The following is a 25,764-nucleotide window of genomic DNA, read 5'->3' on the forward strand; positions in this document are numbered from 1 at the left end:
CTTTAAGACTGGATAAGGACTTCAAAAGAAACCCAGGTGAGAAAAATAGTGAAAGGAAGGTTTCACAAGGGCTGCCACATATGTTGTGTATTTTGTGCACTGCACAAAGACATGCAGTTACGGGAATAAGCAGAGTTCAGCACAGCCTGGGTTTTGTTCCTGAAGCACCGGCCCTGGCACAAAATGGAAGGAGGGGTGCTTCTTTCAACCCACCAGCACAAAAGAAGTGCCTCTTGGTGAATGGAACAAAAGCACGTATATGCTAACAAAGTGTAAGGCTGTTTTTGAGGATTCTTGAGGTTTTGTGAAGATAGGATTATAGCCCGTCCAGAAAGGATGCCCATGCACAGCAGTGGGCATTACTACTTGCTGAAAGAAATCTTGCATGAAGGCTGCAGACAGAAGACAGATAAAAGAAGCATCCGAGACGTGCTCCTGCTTTGCTTCCCCCTAGCTTCCTGCAGGAATCCTAAGGCTCCTTTGCAGAAAGGAGGACCTTGCAGTTTGAAAACTGTTATCACAGAGAGGGCAGTGAGCTTATAAGGCTGGAAGGGTGAACCTGACTCCAGTGTGCAGGGCACTGAAGGCCAGGAATAGAGACGGAGGTTTGATTAGGTATTTAATATATCATGAGGAAATCCAACCTTTTTTTTTTTTTTTTTTAAGACATCTATCTTTTGGCTTTAATTAGGGACAATGATTTCATCAAGGAAACCAAATCTCAATCACGCCAGTAAAGGTTACACTGGACTAAAATTTTGAAGACTGAACAATAGTGAAGACAATAGCAGTACAATGCTCATACAGTCATTTAACATAACAATCACCTCTGTTTACCATTTATGGTTCTAGAACTACTGAGTCAAACTTTCATTTATCATTGATAGAGTATTCTTTAACGAAATTCAATGAAAGAAGAGTCAAGAAAGGTCAAAAGTCTTACACTTTAGGCATATATTGTGTTAAATAATTTGTAAAATGATACTCAAATACTTATTTATGAGTGAAAAGAAACCTACACGCTCTATTATAATGGTATGTAAGAAGTTTTGAGGTATTTCTTTTGAAAAAGAGGAGAGCTAACATACATGGTTTAAGGAGATTAAGAGAGTATAAACTTCCAGGTATAAAATAAATCACAAATTAAAAGTACAGCACAGGGAAAACAGTAAAACTGTAATGACACTGCATGCTGACAGAGGGGGACTACTCTTATCGTGGGGAGCACTGAGCAGTGTACAGAATCACTGAATCGATATGTTGTACCTAAAACTAATAAAACATTGTATGTTAACTATGCTTCAATAAAAAATAAATAAAATTGAATAAAAACAGTTGTCTCAATGGATCTCATAAAGTATCTGGGAACAGACTAGAAATTTGTCATGTTAATGATATGAAAGGCTGAAAGAGGAAAAACATACCATTCTTTTCTTAGAAGTACTTATTATCAAGGGATGCCAACATTATCGAGAGTGGAATTAGAATACCTCTAGGTATAAAAGAAGGTCAAGAATGACAGTCTCAGGTTCAAATGACACTGCCCTGGCCCCATGCTGGCCTCACACCACAGGTTGAGGAGGACTCCTGCTGAGATGCCTGGCAGCCAAGCAAAATCAGAAACAAGCAGAACTCTTTATGAAATAAAACCGCTAATACAACTTTTGCTTTATTGACTAACGGGCATTTTCATTTTGTAATTTTTTAGTAATATTGAAAGCATTTTTATGAAGTACCTTACATAAGACACTGTGAAAAGTTAAAATATGGTAAAGAACTCAATCATTTTACAACTAACTCTTTTGATTAAAAACAGGTAGAAGTCTGTATTTGCGTAAAACATTCTCTTCCAACTCCTGGAAAGCCTCCCTTAATTTTAAAAGAAGGCACTACATCGGCTTTTACCTAATGGGGCTATATAATGCCATATATATATGGCAGCAGATACATTATAGGAATCTGACCAGAGACTATCCAGAAGTTAGCCTTGGAAAAAGGCTAAGATTTACAGTGATTTTTTAAGTTCAAGTCCACATATAAAACAAAGATTTGAATCAGAGAAAAAGATAGCAAATGTTACCAGTGTTTATGATATAAGAATGAATAGGAGTCTCATAGCTATCTATGCTTTCTGCCTGGATTAGAAGGCAAATGAGTTTTCACTCTATGATTAGTAGTGTCCAGTGAATTCACACCAGGAGAGCAGGGAGGCATAACACAGTGGGTGAAAAAGTAAACTCAAAATTATTTCTTAAAGATAGACTAATTTTAGAAGCTGAGGCTACATATTCTAAGTTATAGGTGTGTAATTTGTCAGTCTCATCCATAAATTGCCTCAAACTTTCTAAGTTATCAAACTAAGTGGAAAAGAAAAACCTAGAAACAGGAGTGCTAAGTGAGTGATAATAGTTAAGATTCCCAAGTTTTCATTGAAGCTTAGAGGCAGCCAAAGCACAAATTGAGCACTTTTTAAAAACTGTTTTTAGGGGCACCTGGGTGACTCAAGTCGGTTAAGCATCCACCTTTGGCTCAGGTCATGATCTTGCTGTTCTTGAGTTCAAGCCCCACATCGGGCTCTATGCTGACAGCTCCGAGCCTGGAGCTGGTTTCAGATTCTGTGTCTCCCTCTCTTTCTGCCTCTTCCCCACTCACACTCTGTCTCTTTCTTAAAAATAAACATTAAAAAAACTTTTTAAAATTTATTTATTTATTTTGAGAGAGAGAGAGGGGAGGGGGAGAGACAAGAGAATCTCAAACAGGCTCCGTGCTGTCATGTCAGCACAGAGCCTGACATGGGGCTCAAACTCACAATGAGATCATGACCTGAGCAGAAATCAAAAGTTGGACACTTAATGAGCTGAGCCTCCCAGGCACCCCACTTATTAAGATCTTTTAATGATTTATCTAATATAGAAATTGTTAAAAAAAGAAAATTTTTACCCTACGTTTATCCAAACTGAATGGAGATAAATGTTTCCGAACATACATCAGTCTCACCAACATGACAGGCTGGAACAGTTACTATCAGCAGATTCACTGTAACTGATTATTTTTTCCTGACAGTTCTGACTAATGGAGCAGATGGTTTATTCAGTCTCTTTATTATTTCTACTCTTCATTTGAAAGGTTTAAAAAAAAAGCTATGTATTAACTTTTCCTTGAAAAACAATAATTTGAGTAGATATATTGAGACATTAAAAACAATGATGGTAACAATAAAAGGTAAATATTTCAGAAAACTTCTCTACTAATGTAATAATGTAATTTACCAAAATATTATCTTTTTGAATAAAATTATGACCCTAAGCCATAGCTAGTACAATGAAAACTTATTAGAAAGATATACTGTACTTGGGCGCCTGGGTGGCTCAGGCGGTTAAATGGCTGACTCTAGCTCAGGTCATAGTCTCGTGGTTTGTGAGTTCTGGCTGTGCTGACAGCTCAGAGCCTGGAGCCTGCTTCAGATTCTGTGTCTTCCTCTCTCTCTGCCCCTCCCCAACTCGCGCTCTGTCAGACCTGACTCTCTCAAAAATAAACAAACATTAAAAAAAATAAAAGAAAAATATACTGCACTCAGAATCGGGAGAGTCTAAATTGTGTCCACATCACTCCTAGCCCCATCACAGAGCCCTTCTGGTTCTCAGGATGCTTGTGTGACATAAGGCTGACATGTGGATTGGAGGAGCTCCCTGGCATCTATGATTCCTACTGCTTTTGTCATTTGTGGAATCCTTTGCATTAAATCAATAAATTGCAATTAAACCAATTGACAAGCAAACCTACCTAATTTCCTGTTTTCTCCACCCAGAATTTTCTGCTAGGGAGCTAGAAACCAATAAATTACTGATGCTTATTGGACAGTATGATCTCAGAAATAGTCTTGCTTTAAGTGAAAAGTTTTCTTTGGCTTTTCCCTCTTACCTGAAGGAAGAAGGAAAAGGTCTTGTCCTGAGGATGGTCGGCTGCTGGAGCCAGGAGGTTTTGAGTGTTCGATGAGGCTGTGCCTTGCAGGAGGCGGGGGAGGTGGGAGGGAAGGGGGGAGGGCATCAAAAGCCTCTTCACCTGCATTTAAAGAAAGGTCAATATTCAACAGCAAAACCTCATTAATGAAAACACAGCATCAGGCCAAAGCAATGATTGATTTTCTCTTGCTGCTCATAAAGAACTTCACCTGTAGGGTTTATCTAGCAGTTTACCAACTTTGGTAATGAAAGCTAATTATTTTCTGGGAGTGTTTGGAGAGAAACACAGGCACACAAACACACATGTACATGTGCAAACTTCTTCTATCACCCAGGCCTTTCTGTTAAAAAGCAGCACTGCAGGTTATGAAAAAGCTTATTATCTACTTGTAACCTTTATAATATTAAGACACGGGAAGTTAGGACTAAAGATTATTATAGATCACACCATCAAAAACAGGATTTTTTATGTAACAATAAGAGTTCACAGCCCCTTATTAGAAAATCACACTGTGCGCAGAAAAATTTAATGTTACAGAACAGATTATCTTTTAGAGTTTATTCTGGATTTTAATTCATCTAAACTAATGTTCTATATATTTCATTGTTAAAATACAGGAAATGTACCGACAGTATGGGCATATATTTGTCTACTTATCAGGTATTTCTAAAAAGGAACAGCTAAGTATAGAACTGTCTTCTGTGGTCCCCAAACTACTTATATTTGCATATTTCCCAGCTTTAGTAACTACAGAATATTGCAGTATGCTTTTACATCTACTTATTTTTCCCCTGACACATCTTACTATTCTATTCATATTTTCCCTTATCTGGATTCTTTAAAACAATAAAATTGCAAAGTACGTATTTTTATAAGTAATCTCAAATGCTCTGTGAATGAAACAGGATATAAACAAACACATACATGTTCCAGTAATAAAAATGCATGTATTTAAATTTATTGACTTAAGCCAGTTATATTTTAAAGAAAAGTGGTTTTACCATTCATCTAACTTGTCTTGCAAAAAATATTCAAAATATGTTCTCTAATGATCACAAACATTTGTCTAACTTAAAATATTTGATAGCTTTGTTATCATTCCAGCCTTCAGCTATTTGCTACATTCATTATCTTATTCATTTAAATCCTTTTTTTCAGCCCCTAAATGTCACATCCCATGCTAGGCATGTGGGTAACTATGAAGATCAAACTCACAGGACCTGATTCAAGGATCTTAGAGTCTACGAGGAGATCTAAGAAAAATTCAGAGGTATGATTCACAGGTGAAAGTATCATAGGTCCCACAGAGAGAGCTACACGTGAGAGGGAAGGGAAATGTAGAAAGTGGCATTCAGCAAGGTGTTACCAAGAACAGGAAGGCCTGGGATATCAGAGCTTCAAGGCCATTTATTCATCAAATGCTAGGATGGTATCTTCTTGACAGACTGAATATAATAAAATAAACAGTATAAATAAAGCATGAAATGTACATGAAGAGATAGAGGAAGGTTGAATTAAAAGGAGGGGCGGGAACACTGATCTGCACTGTCCAATGTGGCAGTCACCACCCACATATGGCTATTTAAATTAAAATTCTGTTCCATCCACAGTTGCATGTGTCAATGTATACATTCATCACTACATGGAATTCTATTAGACAATGCTTGATCTAGATCAAGACTTGGGTAGCAGGTCAAAAACCAGCATACAGGAAGAAGTGGGAGGGAGAAAGATACTGGAGGTAAAGAAGTTAGCAGGTGCTTATAGTTCATGTAGGTGAGAATGAAGCACTAAACTACAGAAAGAACAGAAGCAAAAGAGACTGCTATTACGTAACTAGAAATACTGGTTGGTGGGGTTTGTGGAAAAAAAATCAAACAAGTCATTTCACAATAAAAATCAATTCAGATAAGCTTCTAAGCAGACCTACTGTTACAGAACTAGAGACACTAGTTGATGGGATTTGTGGAAAAAAAATCAGATGAGTCATTTCACAATCATAATCAGTTCATATATGCTTATAAATGGACTTTCATCATACATTATGTTATGGTGACCTGTGAAGCCTTAAGTTGTGTGGAGATTCTAAGAGTCTTCCTCTAAAAATACGGGGAGAAGCTTCCAACTTAGAATTAGTGAAATAAACACAGATAGCAGCACCAGCCAACTTTAACGACATACACATATGTGTACTTTCACACATGTACACACACACACACACACACACACACACAAACTAATGTACTTCATATTAAAATCTGAACCAAAGAAATTGAGATTCCTTGGATGTGTAGTTGCAATAATTCTATGACAGAATCCATTTCTCAGTTCTCTACAATAAAATATGTTTCAAAATGTAATTAGCTAAGCAAGTAGACTGCATCATGTTATCCTGAAAGAAAAAGTAAGTACACATTCATTAAGAATTGTACTTAAAGAAAAAATCAGATGAACACTTCAAATCTAGTAGAACAAAAGGGCTCATAGGAAGGAATGGTGCTCTCATAGGTTTTTGTACTGCATTTAATACATGAAGAGATTGGTAATACACAGATTGATGGCCAGTTATGTACACCATTACTTCAATCATATAAGTGGAATAATGGTTACATGAATTTAAGAGCCACCACTACTCAGAGAATCCATTCTAATTCAGACATATTCATAGCCTTGTAAGTCTGTGTTACACTGAACTCTGAATTCTGATAATTCAGGTATTAACTGAAAGAAGAGGCAGGGTGGCTAATGTGAAAAAGTTTTAAAGGTTTCAACCTAATGGAGGGATGAGAAGATCATAATCAGAGGGCGTCCTGTTGAGTGAAGAACCATGCTTTGGATTGTCCCGAGTTGGAGGCCTGGCAGGTGGTAATGGCACTGGATCAGAGGCTGAATCAAAAACATCTCCTAGAGGATAACACAAAATCTTAATGTATTTTCAGTACAACAATGGCATGGAATTTTGCCTTTAAATTCTGACCATTAAGACACAGAGCACAAAGAGAATAGGTTTTATACATACCCTTTAAATATATGCCTAATTCAGGGATGTTTGATTTCTTCAACTCTGAAGATGTACCGTGTGTTCCATTCAATATACAATGACCATTATCACAGGACCTAACACAGAGATCAAAGGACAAAAATCATAAGGAAGATTACTTTCCATTTAAAAGTAATTTGGAGGGGTGACAGGAACTAGCAACCCTGATCATATGCTAAAGTTTGGAATTATATGTAATTTCCTTTTCTGGAAAAAGTAGAAGAAATATTATCCAGATATCCTTTTTTTTTCTTTTTTAGATTTCTGTTTTAAAAGACTGAGAGAGATGGTGCACACACACTGTGAGCACACAGGGAGATGGAATAGAGGGAGAGAGAGAATCTTAGGCACCACGTCCAGCGCAGAGCCTGACCCAAGGCTTGATCTCATGACTGAGATCATGACCTGAGCCAAAATCAAGAGTCAGACACTTAACCAACTGAGTCACCCAGGCACCCCTATCCAGATATTCCTACTCAACTATTTTTGCAAAGAAGTAAAATAAGTAAAAAGACAAATAATATTTAAAAATAATGAAATCAAGAAATATAAGCACCCCAAAAATTGTTGATTTCCTAAACACATCTGTGAAATTAACACATTGCTTTGGAGGAGTTCAATAATACCTTGTCAAGTTTTTGAAGAAAAAAATGTAGTAAGCCCCCCCCCCAAAACATATATAGTAGTCCCAATGACTTATTTGTTGATGCTATTTGACATATTTTTATTTCTGTAATTTAAGCTTTTCTTATAGTAAACTAGAGCTCATCAAAGAAGAATTATTAAATGTTCTGTAATTTCATTAAAATTTTGATAGGCATATTCAAATTTTGCTATAAACAAAACCCCGCCCTTCTGATAACTGTAGAAAAATGACCTTAGCAAAGGCCTTGGGTACACAACAAGTATTTTAATCTGGGTGTCTGTAAAGGATAGTACTTACTAAAACAAGATTTTTGCTGTTAGTATTAATACTTTGAAATCATATTATGAACATAAATGGACAAAACTGGGGCCTGGGAAGATAGTAAGAAAAGAAAGTACAGGTATACTTTGTCTTTAGAATACAGTTGTGTAACAATGAACTCTCTGCTCATGAACCATGTTATTCTGTTCACAAAAAGTTATAGAAAGCAGAGTTTACATTTTCCGTTTCTCTGATTTACTCTGAATTCTTGGGGCAAAGAAGAAGTACATACATAATGGAGGAGATAGAGATATTTAAATAGTTATTGCAAGAGGGCTTCATCTGAAATTCACTTCCATTCTCTCTGGTGGCCACATCTGTTGCAGGGGCCAGAGATGGTTCATTTAAAAACAGTTATCAGGTACGGAATTTTCATAATGATGATGGATTTTTATTGAAACTGAATTGAATTATTCATCTACTGTTTAACTTTTTCCACATATTGACAATTTATATTTTCTGATATTCCAAAGTGGGGGAAACATATTAGGAAAGGAAGTGTTTAAACTTAAACCTTCTTAAACTCCACAGGGCTCTGTGGAGGACAGAAGAAGGTACTTCATCCATTGGCTTTCAAGAACAAAATAAAAATTCACTCCAATTAAGTTTAGGGATAACCAACCAACATTTATTACTTCTCTGTAACAACAGGAAGATGGCAATGGTGGTCATAATTCAAATTTATTTTCAGGATTTGGGAAGTCAGCTACCAAAAATCTCATCTGATATGATGTGACAATTAAAATTTAAAGCATTTAAATTATACCTCTCACCTTTTCGGGAATGAAAAAAATGATATCCTAAGGAGACCAAAAATGCTCATCTTATTTCAGTCTTTAAAATTACTATACATTTGCAGGAGCCAAAGAGACTAAGAATTGTGACCATTTGTATTTAATGTGGAGGAATAACTTTCCTCTATTAAGAGTAGTAGACACTTGGTTCTTAAGAAATAACAAATTGCCTCTCAGTTATTTATCTTCTCAAGGATACTATTTTATCAACAAATGTCTTAAATACCAGTGATTAGCAAGAAATGCAATGGTTCTTGTTTTGAAATAAGAAGTCCTAGACTGCAGATTGTTAATAATCCTGGTTAAGAATTCTGTAGTGTTGTTAATTTTAACCAGGTTCAGTCATGTAGACAGATCTCTGGTTAAAATGAAGATTTCCTTCTCTATTCCAAGTATTGCATTTTCACCTCGATGTGATATTCTAAGAAAGGCACGAAAACATTTTGTTTAGATTTTTCATCTGGAAAGAAGGGTGCACTCCACTCATCGAATGCTTTCTGTTGATGGACTTGACCTTAAAACAGAAATGGCACATGAAGATACTAGAGATGGCTTAAGCATTCAGTGGTTTTCCTATCAGTCAAGAGGTGCTGGAAGGCAGGAAGGCTGCGCCAGCAGCCGTAGTCCAGCCCCGTACTGTATGCCAAGCATAGCTCCAGGGATGCCATCATGCAAAGAAAATGAGCTCACTAAGTTTTAAAACCGAGATCTGACTTCTTGAGCACCTCATGGAAGTGTGATGAGAAAAAAGAAAAATGGTATTAGATTACAGATTACTAAATCAGTTATACACGTGCAGAGTCATCTTACTTTAAAACAAACTACTATTTCAGGATACCCCACCCAGTTTTAATAACTGTAATATACCTCAGTTTGAAGTGGGGCTGCCACTTCAAAGCCCAAGGCTGTCTCCATTATGATGGGAACAAATAACTGGCAAGAAGAAGAAAAAAGAAAAGAAAACCCTATTCCTCACATTCTTATTTGATCTAAGGAATAAAATAGTACCTGATTAAAAAATAGTTAAGGGAAATACTTCTTAGTTTTTTTTTTTTTTTAACTTTTTCAGGGTATGATGAATAGAAGTAGGCAGGATATCAAGAAGGGAAATGAATATGAATTATACTAGTCTTTACATCATAAAAATTCTAAGAAAGGCAAAACTTTAGTTTCTGAGCACTGATTTTTCTTCATGAGGTATGTGCTTAGAACTGATAAAATACATTGGAAAATAGCATATTGAAAATTCATGAATTAACCACCACTATACATAATATACAGCAAAGTTTTATTAGATTATAATTTGTTTTGGGGGAAGAGGGGCAGCAAAATGTTCCATTAGATTTACTAGTCAATTAGTTTAGTCAAATGACTTCCTGATTAATGAGAAATCTGCATCTTTTAGTTTTCTATGAAAGGAATGCAGAAAATAGTATAGAAGAGGAGGCTTTGACCAAGAAATCCAGGATTTAAACAGCTGTGATTCAGTTGCCTAAAAACAAATACCCCACATGATAATGTTTATGTAGATGTGAGATGATAAAAAGCTGCCCGTATGCTTACCTAAGAGGAGGTTTTACATTATGGCAATGAGATGGTTGTGAATTCAGGGAAACAGGATGGGATGAAGGAACCTTGTATTCATCGTCATCTTCCTCTACTGGGTCTCTGGTTTTCTCTGAAAGGGAATTTGCTAATGGGCCAGTACACCTACCAGAGAGGGAAAAAAAATCCAGTCTAGTTTAAGCATAACAATTCAGAGCAGGCAAGTTGGATGTGATCTATTCAAATCAAAGGAGCTACTTTGTTACTGGTGTTCATTTTTCAATTACAAGGTAACATCAGAAGGGCTGTTCTTATACTAAATACAAAGGAAAGAATTTTCAATCTTTTGTTAAGACTCTATTGATGAAATAAAAGTTTTCATACTTATAATTCTAAATAGCACAGTAAGAAAAACTAGTAAACCTGTCAAATTAAATAAAAAGGGTTTGATGTTGAAAGAGAATGTATAAAATTATCTGAACCAAAGCTATTAAAATATTAATATTTTGTTCCAATTTAACTTAAATGGGTAAATTAATATGATACATATACATGCATGGTAGTTTTATATATTAATGAAGCCTTTATAAAAAAGGTCAACTTTCTGTCTCTGGTGAATATTACCTATAGCTGAAAACCCTGTGAAGTTCAAGTACAATTCAAATTGTTAAATTTTTCCCCCAACAACTAAGAACTAAAAATTACTGGAACAATTAGAAGTAAATAATAAGGGAACTTATTAAGTCTTCGAGGTAGAGTACATTACTTTCATGGCTTCAGTTCTCCAATAAAAAAGAAAGAAAATGAGTAAAACAATCGCGTAATAGCAAAAAAAAAAAAAAAAAAAATTCAAGCATTTTGCTCATACATGAGAGTAAATAAACAAAATAAAACAAAGCCAAACAAACAAGGAACCCATGCTCACTATTTTTCACAGCTGTTGGTAATGGAGTTTAAACTCTTGCTTAAGCAAGTGAAAAATATCAAAGTAGAAACACACAAACCTACCCTAACGTTAGGACACCCAACCAGTTTGCAAGACATTGGAGGTATCTATGAACCTAAAGCTTTTATTAATCATAGTGAACCCTCTGTTTCATTAACAACAACAAAAACAAAACAAAAAAAAACAAAAAAAAAACTTTTAAAAAATCTTTGTGACTGCAATTCTGAAGCACCTTCTGTAGAGGGAGCAAGAGTCCTTTGGTATATGTGCCATTGAACCTGAAATAACTTTTTCATTTAGATTTCTTCTCGTTGGTTAGAATGGGAAAAATTTTAAGAGCTTTTCTTTGTGCCCTTACAAGAAGACATTGTGAAAAACCTAGAAGTTTTCAAGCTTCAACCATGTATTTGAATCTCTAAAAGTTCAAAGATTAAAGAAAAATCTCTCCCAAGATTTTTCAAAAGTGTATTTTTTACCTGTCTTTGAAGGCTTTTTCGATACTGATTTTTCAATTTTTGTTTGTCTGAGCAACCTCTGAACTCAAATGACAGTTTATAGTGAGATGAAAGCATAGTGACACAGTGACAGAAAGTCCATGGTCACTGGCCAGAGCCCAAGCGAAAAACCTTATGAATAACTACCCCTCCTATGGTGTAACCTTAGAAGAGGTATATTCCAAATGAAGGCTGGTGAGCACATGGACTGCAAAATTGTGATCTGATGGATATTACAGTAGGGATTTAAAACATGACCTTTCCACAAACTATTATAAACATGGACATCAATTTAGCTAACTCAAGGACCAGAATGGGTTCTATTAGCAAATGAAACAATATACATCCTTTCTGTGCCCTAATATACTCTCATTGGTAATGAATCTGTTTTGCCTATGCAATTCAAGCATATCTGATATTAAATAAAAAGGAAAAGACTCCTTGACCAAATGTTCAGCAACAACAGCAATGTTAGAAATCTACTATCTGCCATTTGGGGGTTACTTACAAAGACTTAAGAGCTTCCAAAGAAGCACTGCATATTGAGGCAAGAATTGGCAGTTTATGAGACCACATCTGTTGTGGCTGATTCTAGATTTTCTTTTCAAAGGTAAGGAATTTCATCTGGGTAATTCCCCCCTACTCTTTTGCTCTGCTGCAAATCAACAGATAAAATATTTCTGAAGAAAATGAAAAATAAAGCCCAAATAAGATTTCTGGAATAACAAAGGCTTACTGCTGAAATTCACTAATCAGAGATTATTAGCTTAAATGGATTTTAGTGGATTACATCTAAAAGAGAAAAAAGTCTTCAAGTGGCATTTGTATCTAAATTTTTAAAAATGCTTAGGTATTTCATTTATTACCATTTTAATAAGTTCTGAAAAGAGTCAGATTTTATTTTTCATCTTTGTGTTTTTCGTGCAAACTTCTGATATCAGTATAATATTCTTAGATAAGCTAGTTTATAAGAATATCATTCCAGTGCATTTTACTCAGTATTACATAAATTTTTACATAAAAATAATCTTACCCTGTTCAGAAGGAAGAAAATAAAGTAGTCTCTATAATAAAAAATAGGAAGGTACACTATGGACTTTGGGTGACTATGCATCAAAATAGGTTCATCCATTATAATAAATGTACCACTAAAGAGAAAGATGTTGATGGGGAGGGAGAGGTATGTGTGGGGGCAGGAAGTATATGGGAAATCACTGTACCTTCTCAATTTTGCTGGGAATCTAAAAAACATAAAGTCTCTAATCACTTTAAACTTGTCTAAAAAATAAAGTTTTAATACAACAGAAGGTACAAATAAGATAAAGAAGTTATATATAAAATATCAAAAGAGAAATCTTGATTCATGTAAATAATTACATTATTTGTAATTATACATGGGATTTTTTTCCCTTCACACACTAATTCAAAAGGTATGTTCAATTTTACTTGAAATAAGTGGTAAAATACTTAGTGTGGCAATTTTCATAAGCTATCATGTAAGTTTACTTTTGGCAGTGGAGAAAATAACTAACTTAAGGGACACAGGAACATTTTCAGTCATTGATGTGGCTTCTGAGAAATGTTCGGGATATCAGAAGAATAAAATAGAGCACATTATAATTTGGTTAGTTCCAAGGTAAAGCTGCCAAGGAAACCATCTTACCACTTACACCCATTACTTCATTCCCTTTGTGTTATCATCACACATTCATGGAGTGTTCTGCAGTGTGGCTGTCGTTCTGGAGTTAATACACGGGTAATGAACAAGGTCACATTCTCTCCAGGAGGCACAGCCATCCTCTCCTCAACCTTCACCTCCTGTGAATTTGCTGCGTGTTAGTTATCTGCGCCTCCAGTGAGAAATACACCCATTTTCTGCAAGTGCACACTTGAAACCAACCAAGAATACATTTTGCAATGCTGTTCTTAGTGAATTTTACATTTCGAAACAAACTCAGATACACTCCTCTATAACATTTAATATCCTTGGTGTGAGAGGCGCATCATCGGAGGGGTGACCTGCAGGTTCGACTGGCTTTACTTATGTAACTTTTCTTTCAACTTTAATTTTTTTGATTACGTATCCTTAGTATATGTGCCTTTACTGACATTGTGGTTTCTGTATATTCATCTATGTCTGTCATCTATTTCTGTCCTGAATCGCAAAATGCTTAAGGGTATGTGTCGGGGGGGGGGGAGGCACTGCCAGTTTTTAGACAAAAATGAGTGGTTATCAGAGAAATATATGACTGAGCTGTGAAAGGAAAGAGAACAGTCATTTTTAGGATTCTTTCATAATCTAGAAAAGCATTTTAAAACATTATTTCGCTTGCTTTCTACATGTAAGAATCTTTATTTAGAAACTTCTGAAGGCAAGGTTTTAAAAAAATATCTTTTATTAAAACCAAGTCTTCAGAGTGTGCTATATATATTAGTCCATATTTCTTGTATTAACTATCACAGTCCTAACAGGGAAAAATACTAATCTCGGAGAAATCCTGAGATTTGGTAACACAAAATGGTCCTGAGAAGTGGTAACACAAAATAAAGCTGTATCTGAAATGGCTACATGTATGCCACAAATAAGTAATTTACCCAATATATCAAGGTGAGTTTTATAATACATACTGATTCTGAGCGTTCTTTCATGACATCAAGAAAAGTCGCTGTGGTATGTTATTACGTTTAACATAAGCTTTATTTTTTATTTTTTCCTTATTTTTATTTATTTTTTTTATTTTTATTTTATTTATTTATTTTTACAAATAGTTTATTGTCAAATTGGTTGCCACATAAAACTCAGTGCTCATCCCCACAAGTGCCCTCCTCCATGCCCATCCCTCCTCCCTCCCACATCCATCAGTCCTCAGTTTTTGTCAGCATTCAAGTGTCTCTCATGGTTTGCCTCTCTCCCTTTCCCCCACCATTTCCCCCCTTTTCTCCCCCTTGTTCCTCCGTCAAGTTCCTCCTAATCCTCCTATACGTGCAAACATATGATATTTGTCCTTCTCTGCCTGACTTATTTTGCTCAGCATAACACCCTCAAGGTCCATCCATGTTGCTACACATGGCCAGATTTCATTGTTTCTCATTGCCATAACATAAGCTTTAATTATAAGCATTTCACTGACTTGTTTTTAAATTGGAGAAACAGATTTTAAGTTACATTTTTAAGTTAACTTATTCAGAACCAATACACATTTCTAGAATTTGTAGGGGTCTGCTTTAAAAATCAGGAAGACAGGTACTGAGGAAAGATACTTTTCTTGAGAATCCAATTTTCCAATATATGTTGGGACATTAAAGACTTCACGATGATATTTAGAATGGCATTATTTGTTATTTGTAATTGCCAAAAACTGGAATCAAATCAAATGTCCCTCAGTGGAGGGCTGGATAAGCAAGCTGCAGCATGTGTTCTAATGGAATATGTCCTCTGCAGCAATAAAAGGAACCAACTATTGATACACTTGACAACACAGATGGACCTCAAATGCACTATAGTAAGTAGGAAGAAGTCAGACTCAAAGGGCTACGTACTGCATGATTCTACTTATATGACCTTCTGGAAAAGAAACTGTATGGACATAAACTAGACTGGTAATTTCCAGGGGCATGGCCTGAGGGGGGAAGCTGACACAGGCACGGGGGAATTTTTTGGAGTGATGGAACTATTCTAGAATTTGATTGTAGTGGTGATTACCTGACCATGCACTAGTCAGAACGCACAAAACTGAAATTTACTGTACATAAATTATGCTTTAATAACTGAAAATTTTCATTGTAAGATTAAAAATTCACTTCAACTCATTTCAGGTTTGCAGATAAGCATCTTTCACTAAATATGCCAAATATTCTTAGTGGTCTTCAAATAACTTATTTAATTCTATTTGTGACTACAGAGTAATGTTAACAGAAACATAAGAAATGCCTGGCTGTTGTGGAATATGCAAAGATGCTTCCCTTAATATGAAAATAAAACATCGTTCTAACCCTATACATTTTCTATCAATGGATCAATATGTTCATGGACAAATGGAGAATATAGGATAGATTATGCCTCTGTGGGACAAAAAAGAAACAGTATAAGGAATATATTTTACACTGTATATTCAAATAGAATCCAGTGGCTCACATTTCAATGGCTAGGTGTTTTGTGATCATAAATCAATTTTTTTTTATAAATTATAATTAAAAAGTCTGTCAGACTACTAGGATTAATGTATCAGTTCTCATCAGAGATTTTAGTCAGAGATAATGAAAGATTAGTGGAATTAGTGGTAGTCCCCCTACCCAGATTATAACCATCCACCAAATGTCATTTTCCCACAAAAGAAAAGAAGGGATTACAATTCTATGTATTTTAGAAATTATAACACTATAATAAAAAGGAGAAAAATAATACTCGCATTACTGGGTTTTCTGTTGAGACTGGTTTAAAATGATATATTTCCAACCCTCAATTGTTTCCACCAAGGTATTAACAAGTAGTTTCCAGGGATTCACCACAAAACACCAGAAAATCTAGGTCTGGATGTCAAGTTACTTTGCAAGACATTTGAACAAATCTTTATTTTGTTGCATAATCTCACTGATTTATAAATTAAGTATGAGTTTCAAATATGGAGTCATATCAATAGGTCAGAATCAAACGCTCAAACATTCTACATGATACAAGGGGAGAAGAATGCCACAGCGATCACAGTGAACAAATTGAAAAGAAAGACCCACTCTCCACTGTCCTTTACATATCATGTCAATTGTTACTTACAGGAGACTGCCATCTTTGGTAATAATGCACCTTTCCATTCACCCAAGGTAAAACAAATAAAAATAGTGCAATATCTTGGCCAGTCTTAAAAAGGTTTTAAGATAGTAGAGGAAAGCTGGTTCAGAAACTAATGAAAGAGAAACCATATTCATTTACTAGGATTAAGAAAATAGAGTAGCTCTTAATTACAGCTTTATCTTCCATTGAAAAGTTTTTCTACCGTATGTCTTATATTTAAATCAATAATAATTTCTTATCATTGGGCATAAAAAGGATTCATGTATAACCAAAATACATACAGTCTACACTAATCCTCAGGCGAACAACAACAGAATATGTTTTCCTGCTCTTTTGACACTGAGCACAAGTAATGAGGCCTGATATGTACCATATACGAAATGACACATTTCCATCAAGCTCATTCCTTTTCAGTAGTTTTAAATTATAATGTGATATTTGTATCAGTATCTCCCATGGCTTAGTATTTTTTTCTCCTCTTTGTCATCCAATCTCTAGTTAAAAACAAAGGAAAACAAAAACAAAATTCTCTCTCCCATGAACCTGTCAAGTAATTTCATTCGCATTCATCTAGCTTTATAGTTTTACACCTACATTTACACATAGACCATTATGGCAACTGTTTAAAGACAACTGCAATGACACACGTGTTCACACGCACAGATGCTGACATTTGGAAGTGTGGCCCTCTTTGGTGACTCTCACTGGAGGGTGGCAGCAGTTGAGGTTACATTCACAAAGCTACATTTTGAGTTTATTTTCCCAAACAATTTGGTATAAATGGAGATTTTGATAAGAACCAATATTGTTTTTATAGTCAACATTCCAGGGGTAGATGGTATAGCCTTCTTCAAGGTAATGCTTAATATATAAGTTCGTATATTGTTGAAAATCTCAGAGTTACACTCGTATGTGTAAGAGTGTAGCCAATCTACTATATTTGTACATTTGCCACGTAAAAATAAATTTATTAGCTTCAGATAGTACCTGCTGAAATATTTACCTGAGTATAATATGAAGTTTAAAGCTTAGATGGTATGTCTAACTGTTCCCTCAACACTTCAATTTAGGGGTGTGTGTGTGTGTGTGTGTATGCGTGTGCACACGCATGCACGTGCATGTGTGTGTGTGGCTGATCCCTCAGTCTCCATTTTACACCTCTGTCCTGTTCCCACATTTGTTCCTTCTCTAGTCTCCCTCACTTTCGAAAATGGCACTAACCACTCCCTCAGTTTCTTTAGCCAAAAACCTGTGTAAGAAGGGTTCCCTTCCTTCTTCACCCCTTCCCTGCTTTATTTTTCTTCCTAGCACTGACAAATACCTGACAAATACAATATAATTATTTGTTTACTTTCTGTTCTCTTAACTAGAGCACAGGTTCCAGTGAGGATGGCATCTTATCTTGTTCATGCCACATCTACACTCAGTACACATAAGTGAGTAAAAATAGGTGAGGCAAAAATTAGGATCCTCTACTTATTGAACCTAAAATGTTATTAGCACTTTATCTGTTTAGAAAAATAGGTAGCAGTTATCAACACCACCATCTCCAACAACAAACCTTTTTTTAACAAAAATATGAATCAAACAATATTTGTTTAGCATGCATTTGAAGGCTTAAGATTAATATGCCAAAAGTACAAAAGATCCATTTTAAAAGGCAAGGCACCAACAATATTCTTCTTAAAATAGAAAATGACATTCATCTGCATTATATAACTTCTTACTTGAAAATAATCATTCCATTATTATTGGCAATAATTCCTCTGTTTATGTGTCAATATCTTGTGTCAAGTAAAATAACTTTTTTTTAACTGTTTCAGATTTCATTTAGTTTAATTTAAAAAAAAAACAATTATTTCAAGACAAATATAATTTAGTAAAAATTTATACTACAAAGGTAAAAACAATCCACATAGGATTTTTTTCATTCTACCCCTAGAAAATAGTAGGCACCCATGTTTCAAGCTTTTATTTAAAATTTTACACTTATAGCTAAATGTCAATGATGTTAATTAAATAGAAACCAGTTAGAAAAACTGAAAAAAAACAAAACCCTAAATCAATGTATACTAGTACAGTTTCAGCTTGCTTATACAACAGATATTTTAAAAAAAAATTCTGTATTCTTCTAGGTCTAAACATAAGTCAAATAAAAGTAACATAATTGCGAACAGTTTTACAAGAAAGTAAAACTATCCCAGAGTAGCTTCTTATATCAAGTAAATGGGAATCACAGTAACGTCAACCAATTTATCACTTTTTAGTAAATATTTATAACAACACAATATATATTTAAAGGTAAATGCTAGCTGTGACTTTACTGAATTCCACACTGAGGGTTTCAAGATTTGTGAGAAATGCAAAAGTCTATGTTTGTGATTTTGCTTTGGACTTATTTTGAAACATGCAGTAGGAGTCTAACATAGGATTAGGTACTTGAACACCAACATCCCTATTTCATGCCTATTTGCTGACACCTCTGTTCTATGCCCATCCAGTACTAAGGGTCTATGCTTCACTGTACTCTGGCTATACATTCTTATGAGGCCCAAACAGATCAAACATAAACAAAAAAACAAAACTAGAGCAGTTAACAAACACACACTGGCTTCAGCAATGTGACACAACCAGCTACAAATGAACATTTATGCTGCCATATATTTCATAAATCAACATTATAGATAAGTACCCTTTAAAAAACATATTGCATAGAATCTAAAAAGTTGAAGCTCAAAAGGAATTTGGAGATCATTTAAGATAAACAGTCCTTCATTTATCAGATAGAGAAGGCGAGGCCCTGAGAAGTTACCTTGTTCAAAGAAGGACAAATATTTAATATGTTGGAGTCAGGTCTAGGACCAGGTCTGATTTAATTTTAATGTTCACTTCAGAATTCCAAGCTGGTTTCATAATAAGACAGTCCATAACTGACTAAGGAAAATGCTTATTAAAATATTAAGTAACAAAGAAGGGCATGAAAATTATTTGTATAATATAATCTAAGTCACGTAAAAAAAGTCTAAAAATGTCAAATGTTGAAACTCTGGACATGGATAATTGGAGTACACAGATGCTTGTATTTACATATTCATTAAATATTTTTCATTTCTAGTTTACATGTTTTATACAATGAACAAAGGCCACCTATATAGTCAAATAAAAAACTGAAGAGATAAATGTGCAATGAAAAGTCAACCCTTGCATTAACTATTGTTAATTTGTAGCATGCAAAACAAAACTAATTTGCTGTTAAACCTGCATTGTTAAAATATTTCTCTGTTTAAGTAGAGCAATTGTTTCTGAGGGAAGAATGAAGAGTAAATGGGGAGAAAATATATTTATATGCACTTGTAACTTAAGTACTAGAAAAAATGTCAATAAAGTACATTACACTATGAATTTATTCTTTCTCTATAGGAGAAACAGATAACTAAAAAATATATATAAAGCAAACTGTAACCTCTGCTTATCTCACTTGTCAATATGAATTTAATGAACAGAATGTGAAAATTTGATTGGCAAGGTTTTAATATTTACTTTGTTTTCTGATGTTCCCTGAATTATGAGTGTTAATTGAACTTAGAAGTTTTATTACAAATGCATATATCCAGAATTCACTTGAGGCTAGGATATCATATATTCTTACTGATTTAGACCTACTATACAGATATTTGTGTATTTGCTTCCAACTTTTATGTCAGCTACATTATTTGGCAGTTCCCAGAAAAGTTACCACTGGAGAATACTCCAATGAGTTTAGTTTCTCACTGTTCCCTGAATGATAGCAAATTTTACACTTTGGCTTTTTCTCATCTGCTCCCATTTTGAACTGTGCCCATTCTCCATCACTCAGGAAATTTCCATCTTCTTTATGAAACATCGTAGACTTACAAAGGTCTGTAACAGTCTTTCTTCCAAACAAAAGTAAAAACTAACAAGTTAGAATTGTACAATTTAACATAATGTTCTCCAGAGATTTCCTGTGTGTTAATTTTATTCTCTAAAGTAAAGTGCAAATTTCTTGGGGGTTGGGTTTATTTTGCATCCATATGTATAGGGGAGCTCAGTGACCAGCAGAGAAAAGAGAGAAGATGTTCTAAGACTCTCCATTGGAAGTGAGAATCTTACTGGATAATCAACCAAGTAACCAGGTATTTGTGATATATTCACCACACAGCAAAAACAGTAAAGTGTTATGGAAGACTCAGAAAAGACAAGAAAATTTTTTTGCTCTCAAAACCTTATAATCTTTTTTTTAATGTGAAGAAGCACTTTAAAACTAGAAAAGAGTGGGGAAGAGTACATAATTAAAGGTAGACAAACTCTAGGAAGAAGAATGAGAATTAGTCTTATTAGTTACTATCATTATGAATGAAGAAGTCAGAGAAGTTTTCATAAAGAAACAGAGCTTGAGACATGGACCTTTAGAATAAAGATTCTGAAAAGGTGGTGCTTATGAGGAAACAGATTAAAAATTCACAAAGCCAAAAAAAAATCAAGACCAGATTAGAGGGCAAACATTAGGAATTAGTGAACAATATTTCAGTTGGGTAAAATTCTGTGGATCTTATTACTAGCAGAAGAGCATAGAATTAATTTAAAAGGAAAGAAAAACAACACTGGGTTTTGAGTAGGAAAGTGATTTGGGGAAAGCAGAATTTAAATTAATTTAGCTGTGTAAACAAAATATATTGGAGAAAAGGCAGGTATCCCGATTTAATATAAAGAGTAGGAAAACCGGAATCAGGAGACTTGGTTTTATCCTGGTTTGACTTGGGTACATATATTAACTAACCGTCCAATGTGCTTCTTATCTCTCCATTTTTCAAATGAGATACCCCAGGTTAACTTATTTTTCAGTTAACTCATTTTAAAATCCATTGATATTAATTCTAAAAGCATAACATATTATCCACCAGGTACAAGTTTCTTGCAGATATCCAGCCATGAGGCAATGGGGAAGATTAGCTGATTATAAAAAACTTCAAAATAACAATCAAATAGGACTTAAGAGGCAGAATGGATCCAGAAATTGGGAAAATTGGAAGAGTCAAAGATGATTTTCTGAGATCACACTGTATAGCTAGGATAAATGTGAAACCACAGGAAGAGAGGTAAATTGATGGGAAAGCTCATTGTGCTACTCTGTCCTCCTCTTTTTTTTTTTTTAATTTTTATTTTTAAGAGAGAGGGAGCCAGAGCATGAGCAGGGGAGGAGCAGAGAGAGAGGGAGACACAGAGTTGTCAGCACAGAGCCCAACACAGGGCTCGAACTCACAAACCATGAGATCATGGCCTGAGCTGAAGTTGGATGCTTAACCGACTGAGCCACTCAGGCGCCCCACTCTGTCCTCTTCTTGGATACAGATGTTGTGCCATATGCAATCTCAGAGTTTAGGTAAGTTATCACATTTGCTGTGGTTATCAGCAAAGTATCAGGAAGGATCTTGATTTCTGGTACTTTAGTTTATAAATCTGGCTGAAACACTTTCATTGATGTGTTTCTATTCACCTTGTACTTTCTGTACTGAGTACCTCATATCCACTATTTACCATATCAGGATGCATAGACAGATCCTCTCCAAATTCAGTAAAACTCACTTGATGCTAGGAAGAAGGGCAGCAGCTGGAGGAGGAGGGGAAAGCCGGGGAGGAACATCATATTCTTCACTTCCCAGGTGACCATTGGAAAAGACCTGAAAGGAAATTGAAGGGTTCGTTTAGAATTTAACTTCTGGAGGACCTTAAAACAGTAGCAGCTCTTAGAAAAACTGTAATTTTAAAAAAGAATATGTGATTTTAGTTTATTTAAACAAGTGGAATATGATATAATTTACTTGGGAGTCAGGAGCACCATAGTGATTATTCACCACCACTACCCAAAGGAATACCAAATTATATGTAAAAAGTATAATACAACATGATTCTGAAACACATTGAGAAGGAATGCATACTAATTTCTATAAAACAGGTACAGACAGCTAGATACATAGATAGTGAAATTCCCCAAATAACAATCAGTTTTTATTGAAAAGTTACCATTCTCCGTAGGATTCAGGGAAGAAAAAGCAGTACCCGTGCAATTCTTATTTCAATTCTCCCAAATAAAAGTGTTCTAAATTAGATCTTTCTGGGGTTAGCAGAACATTTTTAAACTTCTTGATAAAACCATGCATGAGTACAATCAGAAATGTCTTTCATTTTTTGAGGATGAAGTGTTAACACTATTGGCGACTAGAGCCCACCCGCTCTGCCTTTCAAAGCGCGTGCAATTTTAAATGGACTTTTCAGTGTGAACAACACCAACTAAAACGGTTACCTTGCTCATAAGGTACCGGCAGAAAACTGGTGTTTCATTACTCAGAATCAGAAATTCTGATTTCCAGGATTCTCAGTGACACTACGGGGACTGAGCATCTGCTTGTGACTGATCCGAGAACTTGAAATTAAAGGAATTAAAAAAAGGGAGAGTCTATAACTTTATATAGACATATTCACACACATACAAAAAAGATAAAACCTATCTTAAAATCTTTAGGTAATTATTAGAGTTTTATCTTGGGGTTCTTACCTAAACTCTTACTAAATTCATATTTAAAAGGCAGGCTCATGTTGGGGCAAAAGGCTGAAATGTAACATGAATAGCCCAGAAGCCCCATCAATGACCTACCAATTTCTTTTCCTCTCCTTATATTCCTAGAATGGTACTGAAGGCTCAGAAGGCAAAATTGAAAAGCCCATATCCTTCTCTATCAGCTTAGAATAAGAAACATGGTTTAAAGAATACATTTGAAATATATCAATATTTGCATTTCAAAGTTACACCATCTAAATCTTACGGCGCTGAAGTTTCACTCTCTAGACCTGTGCTAGAGTTCCAATCTCTCCTTTGCACGGCTCCCTCATTCGATGCACTAGTATAGTTACACTGACAAAACAGATCCCAACCACGGTTTCATTCTGAATTCCATGTTCCCACCTGCACCCACTTCACTAGACTCAATCATTTTAGCTGCCACTACCTGAGGGAATGCAATAAATTACAAGTTGAGCTAAAAAGAAATATTTTATGTTCTCTGGAGATCTGAAAAGTCTCTTCATAAATAGGAGAAAACAATAATTCCTCAAATGTTTGGATTGATAGCATTGGCTGAAGAAGTTTGCATGGAAACCCCACAGATTCAGGCCTTCTTTATTCAACTAAGGAAACAATCTATTCCCTCTGCCTTCCCAGGTGACTGTCCCAAATCTACCACAGTTCCGTTGAAATTGTTACCAACTTAAATATTCTGATGCTATTACTCTTCTTCCAGGAAAAGTAAAAAACGAACAAACAAAAGCAACAAAAAAACCTTTAAAACCTCTTTCCTAACAAATTAAAGATAACATAGTATAGAATTCAGGACTCCTTATTATTGGTTTCAATCTACACTGCCATAATTTCACCTACCCTGCCTACTCTCTATTCTATCCATCGAAAATTGACTTCCTTCACCATGCATATTTTCCCTACCTTCATGCTGTTCCTTCCCATCATGTCTACAAAAACACCTACTAATCTTTTCATGCCGATAGCCAGTGACCTTCTTGCATGCAGCTTTCTTTATTCCTTCATTTACACTGCATCTCAATTAATTTTTTTTTCTTCTTGAGGATCCTGTATTGTATTTTCTCAATGCTTCTCTTATGCCTTATCTTTTAGTTTATCATACACCTGACTCATTCTCACTACACTGTGTTTTATTCATTTTGTATTTCTCACGATGTCTTGAACATCCTAAGTACTCTTACAGCTGAAGGAGGTTGAAGAATGAGGAGATACTAAGTTAAATTTGGACTTATGGAAGAAGTTTAATCTAAGTTATCACATAACTGACTATAAATTCAAGGTTATCCTAGATTAATATTTTTCTACATGCCTCAAGATAGCATTTGAAGCTAATCTTAGAAGTTTGAAATGTCTTATGGTTCAAATGTTGTCTAAATATTAAGCTTAAGGTGTTTGGGATCCTTGAGATTCAGGGAAAACACTTTTGTGATGATCTTAGCACAATTAAGACAAACCTTTTTAATTGTACAAAACTCTAAACACCACTCTTTTCCCTATCCCACATATGTAAACCCACACAAACACTACCCCGCAAATATCGCTACAATTTGTCCTTCTACAACATCAGATTGGAAATGAAGCCAGTGTACACAGAGGACTTATTTCTTGATAGACAGCCCTTGAGATTTAGAGATAAGTTTGAGGTCACTCATATAAACATGTGCTTCTCCACCAAAAGGGCAAAAGCCACAATCTCAAAAAGGGGAATCTTTTGGTGCATTTATCTAGCAGCATCTTCAAAAGATTATTGTACACAGGGTCATTTTAGAATAATGTCACTTGAAGTAACATAGTAAGTCAGAGATAGTTTTTATCACGTTAGAAACAGCAGTACTCTTAACCTTTCAAGAGGAACCAATATAGATAGCTTAACACAATGTTAGTATCTAGATGTAAGTAGATAAATCTCAAGTTTCCAGTGATGTTCTAAAGCATTTTAATGCAAATATTTTCACCTCACTTAATTAAAACAAACCAACTGCCACCAACAGTAAGTACCTAGCCAACAAAATACTTAGGGGCAGAGAGAGAGGGAGACACAGAATCTGAAACAGGCTCTAGGCTCTGAGCTGTCAGCACAGTGTGCGACACGCAGCTCGAATCCACAAACCATGAGATCATGACCTGAGCCGAAGTCATGATCAACCGACTGAACCACCCAGGTGCCCCAACAAAATACTTATTAAAGGGACAGGTTTCTAACTGAGAGACAGGGTTCTAATTGAGGGGCAGGTTTCTAATTAAGGGACAGGGTTCTAGAACCTGAGAATTTCAGAGAAAGGAAACAGTTCTATAGGAAAGAAATCTCTTACCAATAAAATGAGATAAATCTTGTAACTCTTAGCTTGCAGATTCATGTTGAAAGTAAAGGATCACTTTAGCTAATCTGATTATGCTAGGGTTGGGGGAAAGGGAGTAGATGAAAGTCACAGAGAATTCTTACAGTTCATTTTAAAAATGAACTGGACGGCTCTTTCCCTCACAGCTCTCTATAAGTAGCAAATGCAGTAGCAGAATTTAAAGTCTTCTTGCTGCCCTTACCATTTACCTAGTGAAGATGCAAATAAAAAAGGCAAATGCCTTTGAGGGATGATGGGAACTGGCACCGTGACA

General features: G+C 35.2%; 1 protein-coding gene across 4 annotated transcripts in view; it reads right to left on the reverse strand.

The window, feature by feature from the left end:
- Nucleotides 1-25,764, reverse strand: part of CBLB (Cbl proto-oncogene B) — a 222,592-nt gene that overhangs the window by 27,163 nt on the left and 169,665 nt on the right. For 3 of the 4 annotated variants that reach the window (XM_039243213.1, XM_039243214.1, XM_039243215.1), the window contains exons 13-17: nt 22,143-22,237; nt 10,328-10,474; nt 6,983-7,080; nt 6,736-6,867; nt 3,922-4,062 (exon numbers count right to left, since the gene is read on the reverse strand). In XM_039243213.1, the coding sequence (XP_039099144.1) occupies nt 3,922-4,062; nt 6,736-6,867; nt 6,983-7,080; nt 10,328-10,474; nt 22,143-22,237 (613 nt within the window). The remainder of the gene's footprint in view (nt 1-3,921; nt 4,063-6,735; nt 6,868-6,982; nt 7,081-10,327; nt 10,475-22,142; nt 22,238-25,764) is intronic. The other variant, XM_039243216.1, reaches the window with a different exon arrangement.

Source organism: Hyaena hyaena, unplaced genomic scaffold (assembly GCF_003009895.1).
Source record: "Hyaena hyaena isolate Hyena2069 unplaced genomic scaffold, ASM300989v1 scaffold_225, whole genome shotgun sequence".
NCBI lineage: Eukaryota > Metazoa > Chordata > Mammalia > Carnivora > Hyaenidae > Hyaena > Hyaena hyaena.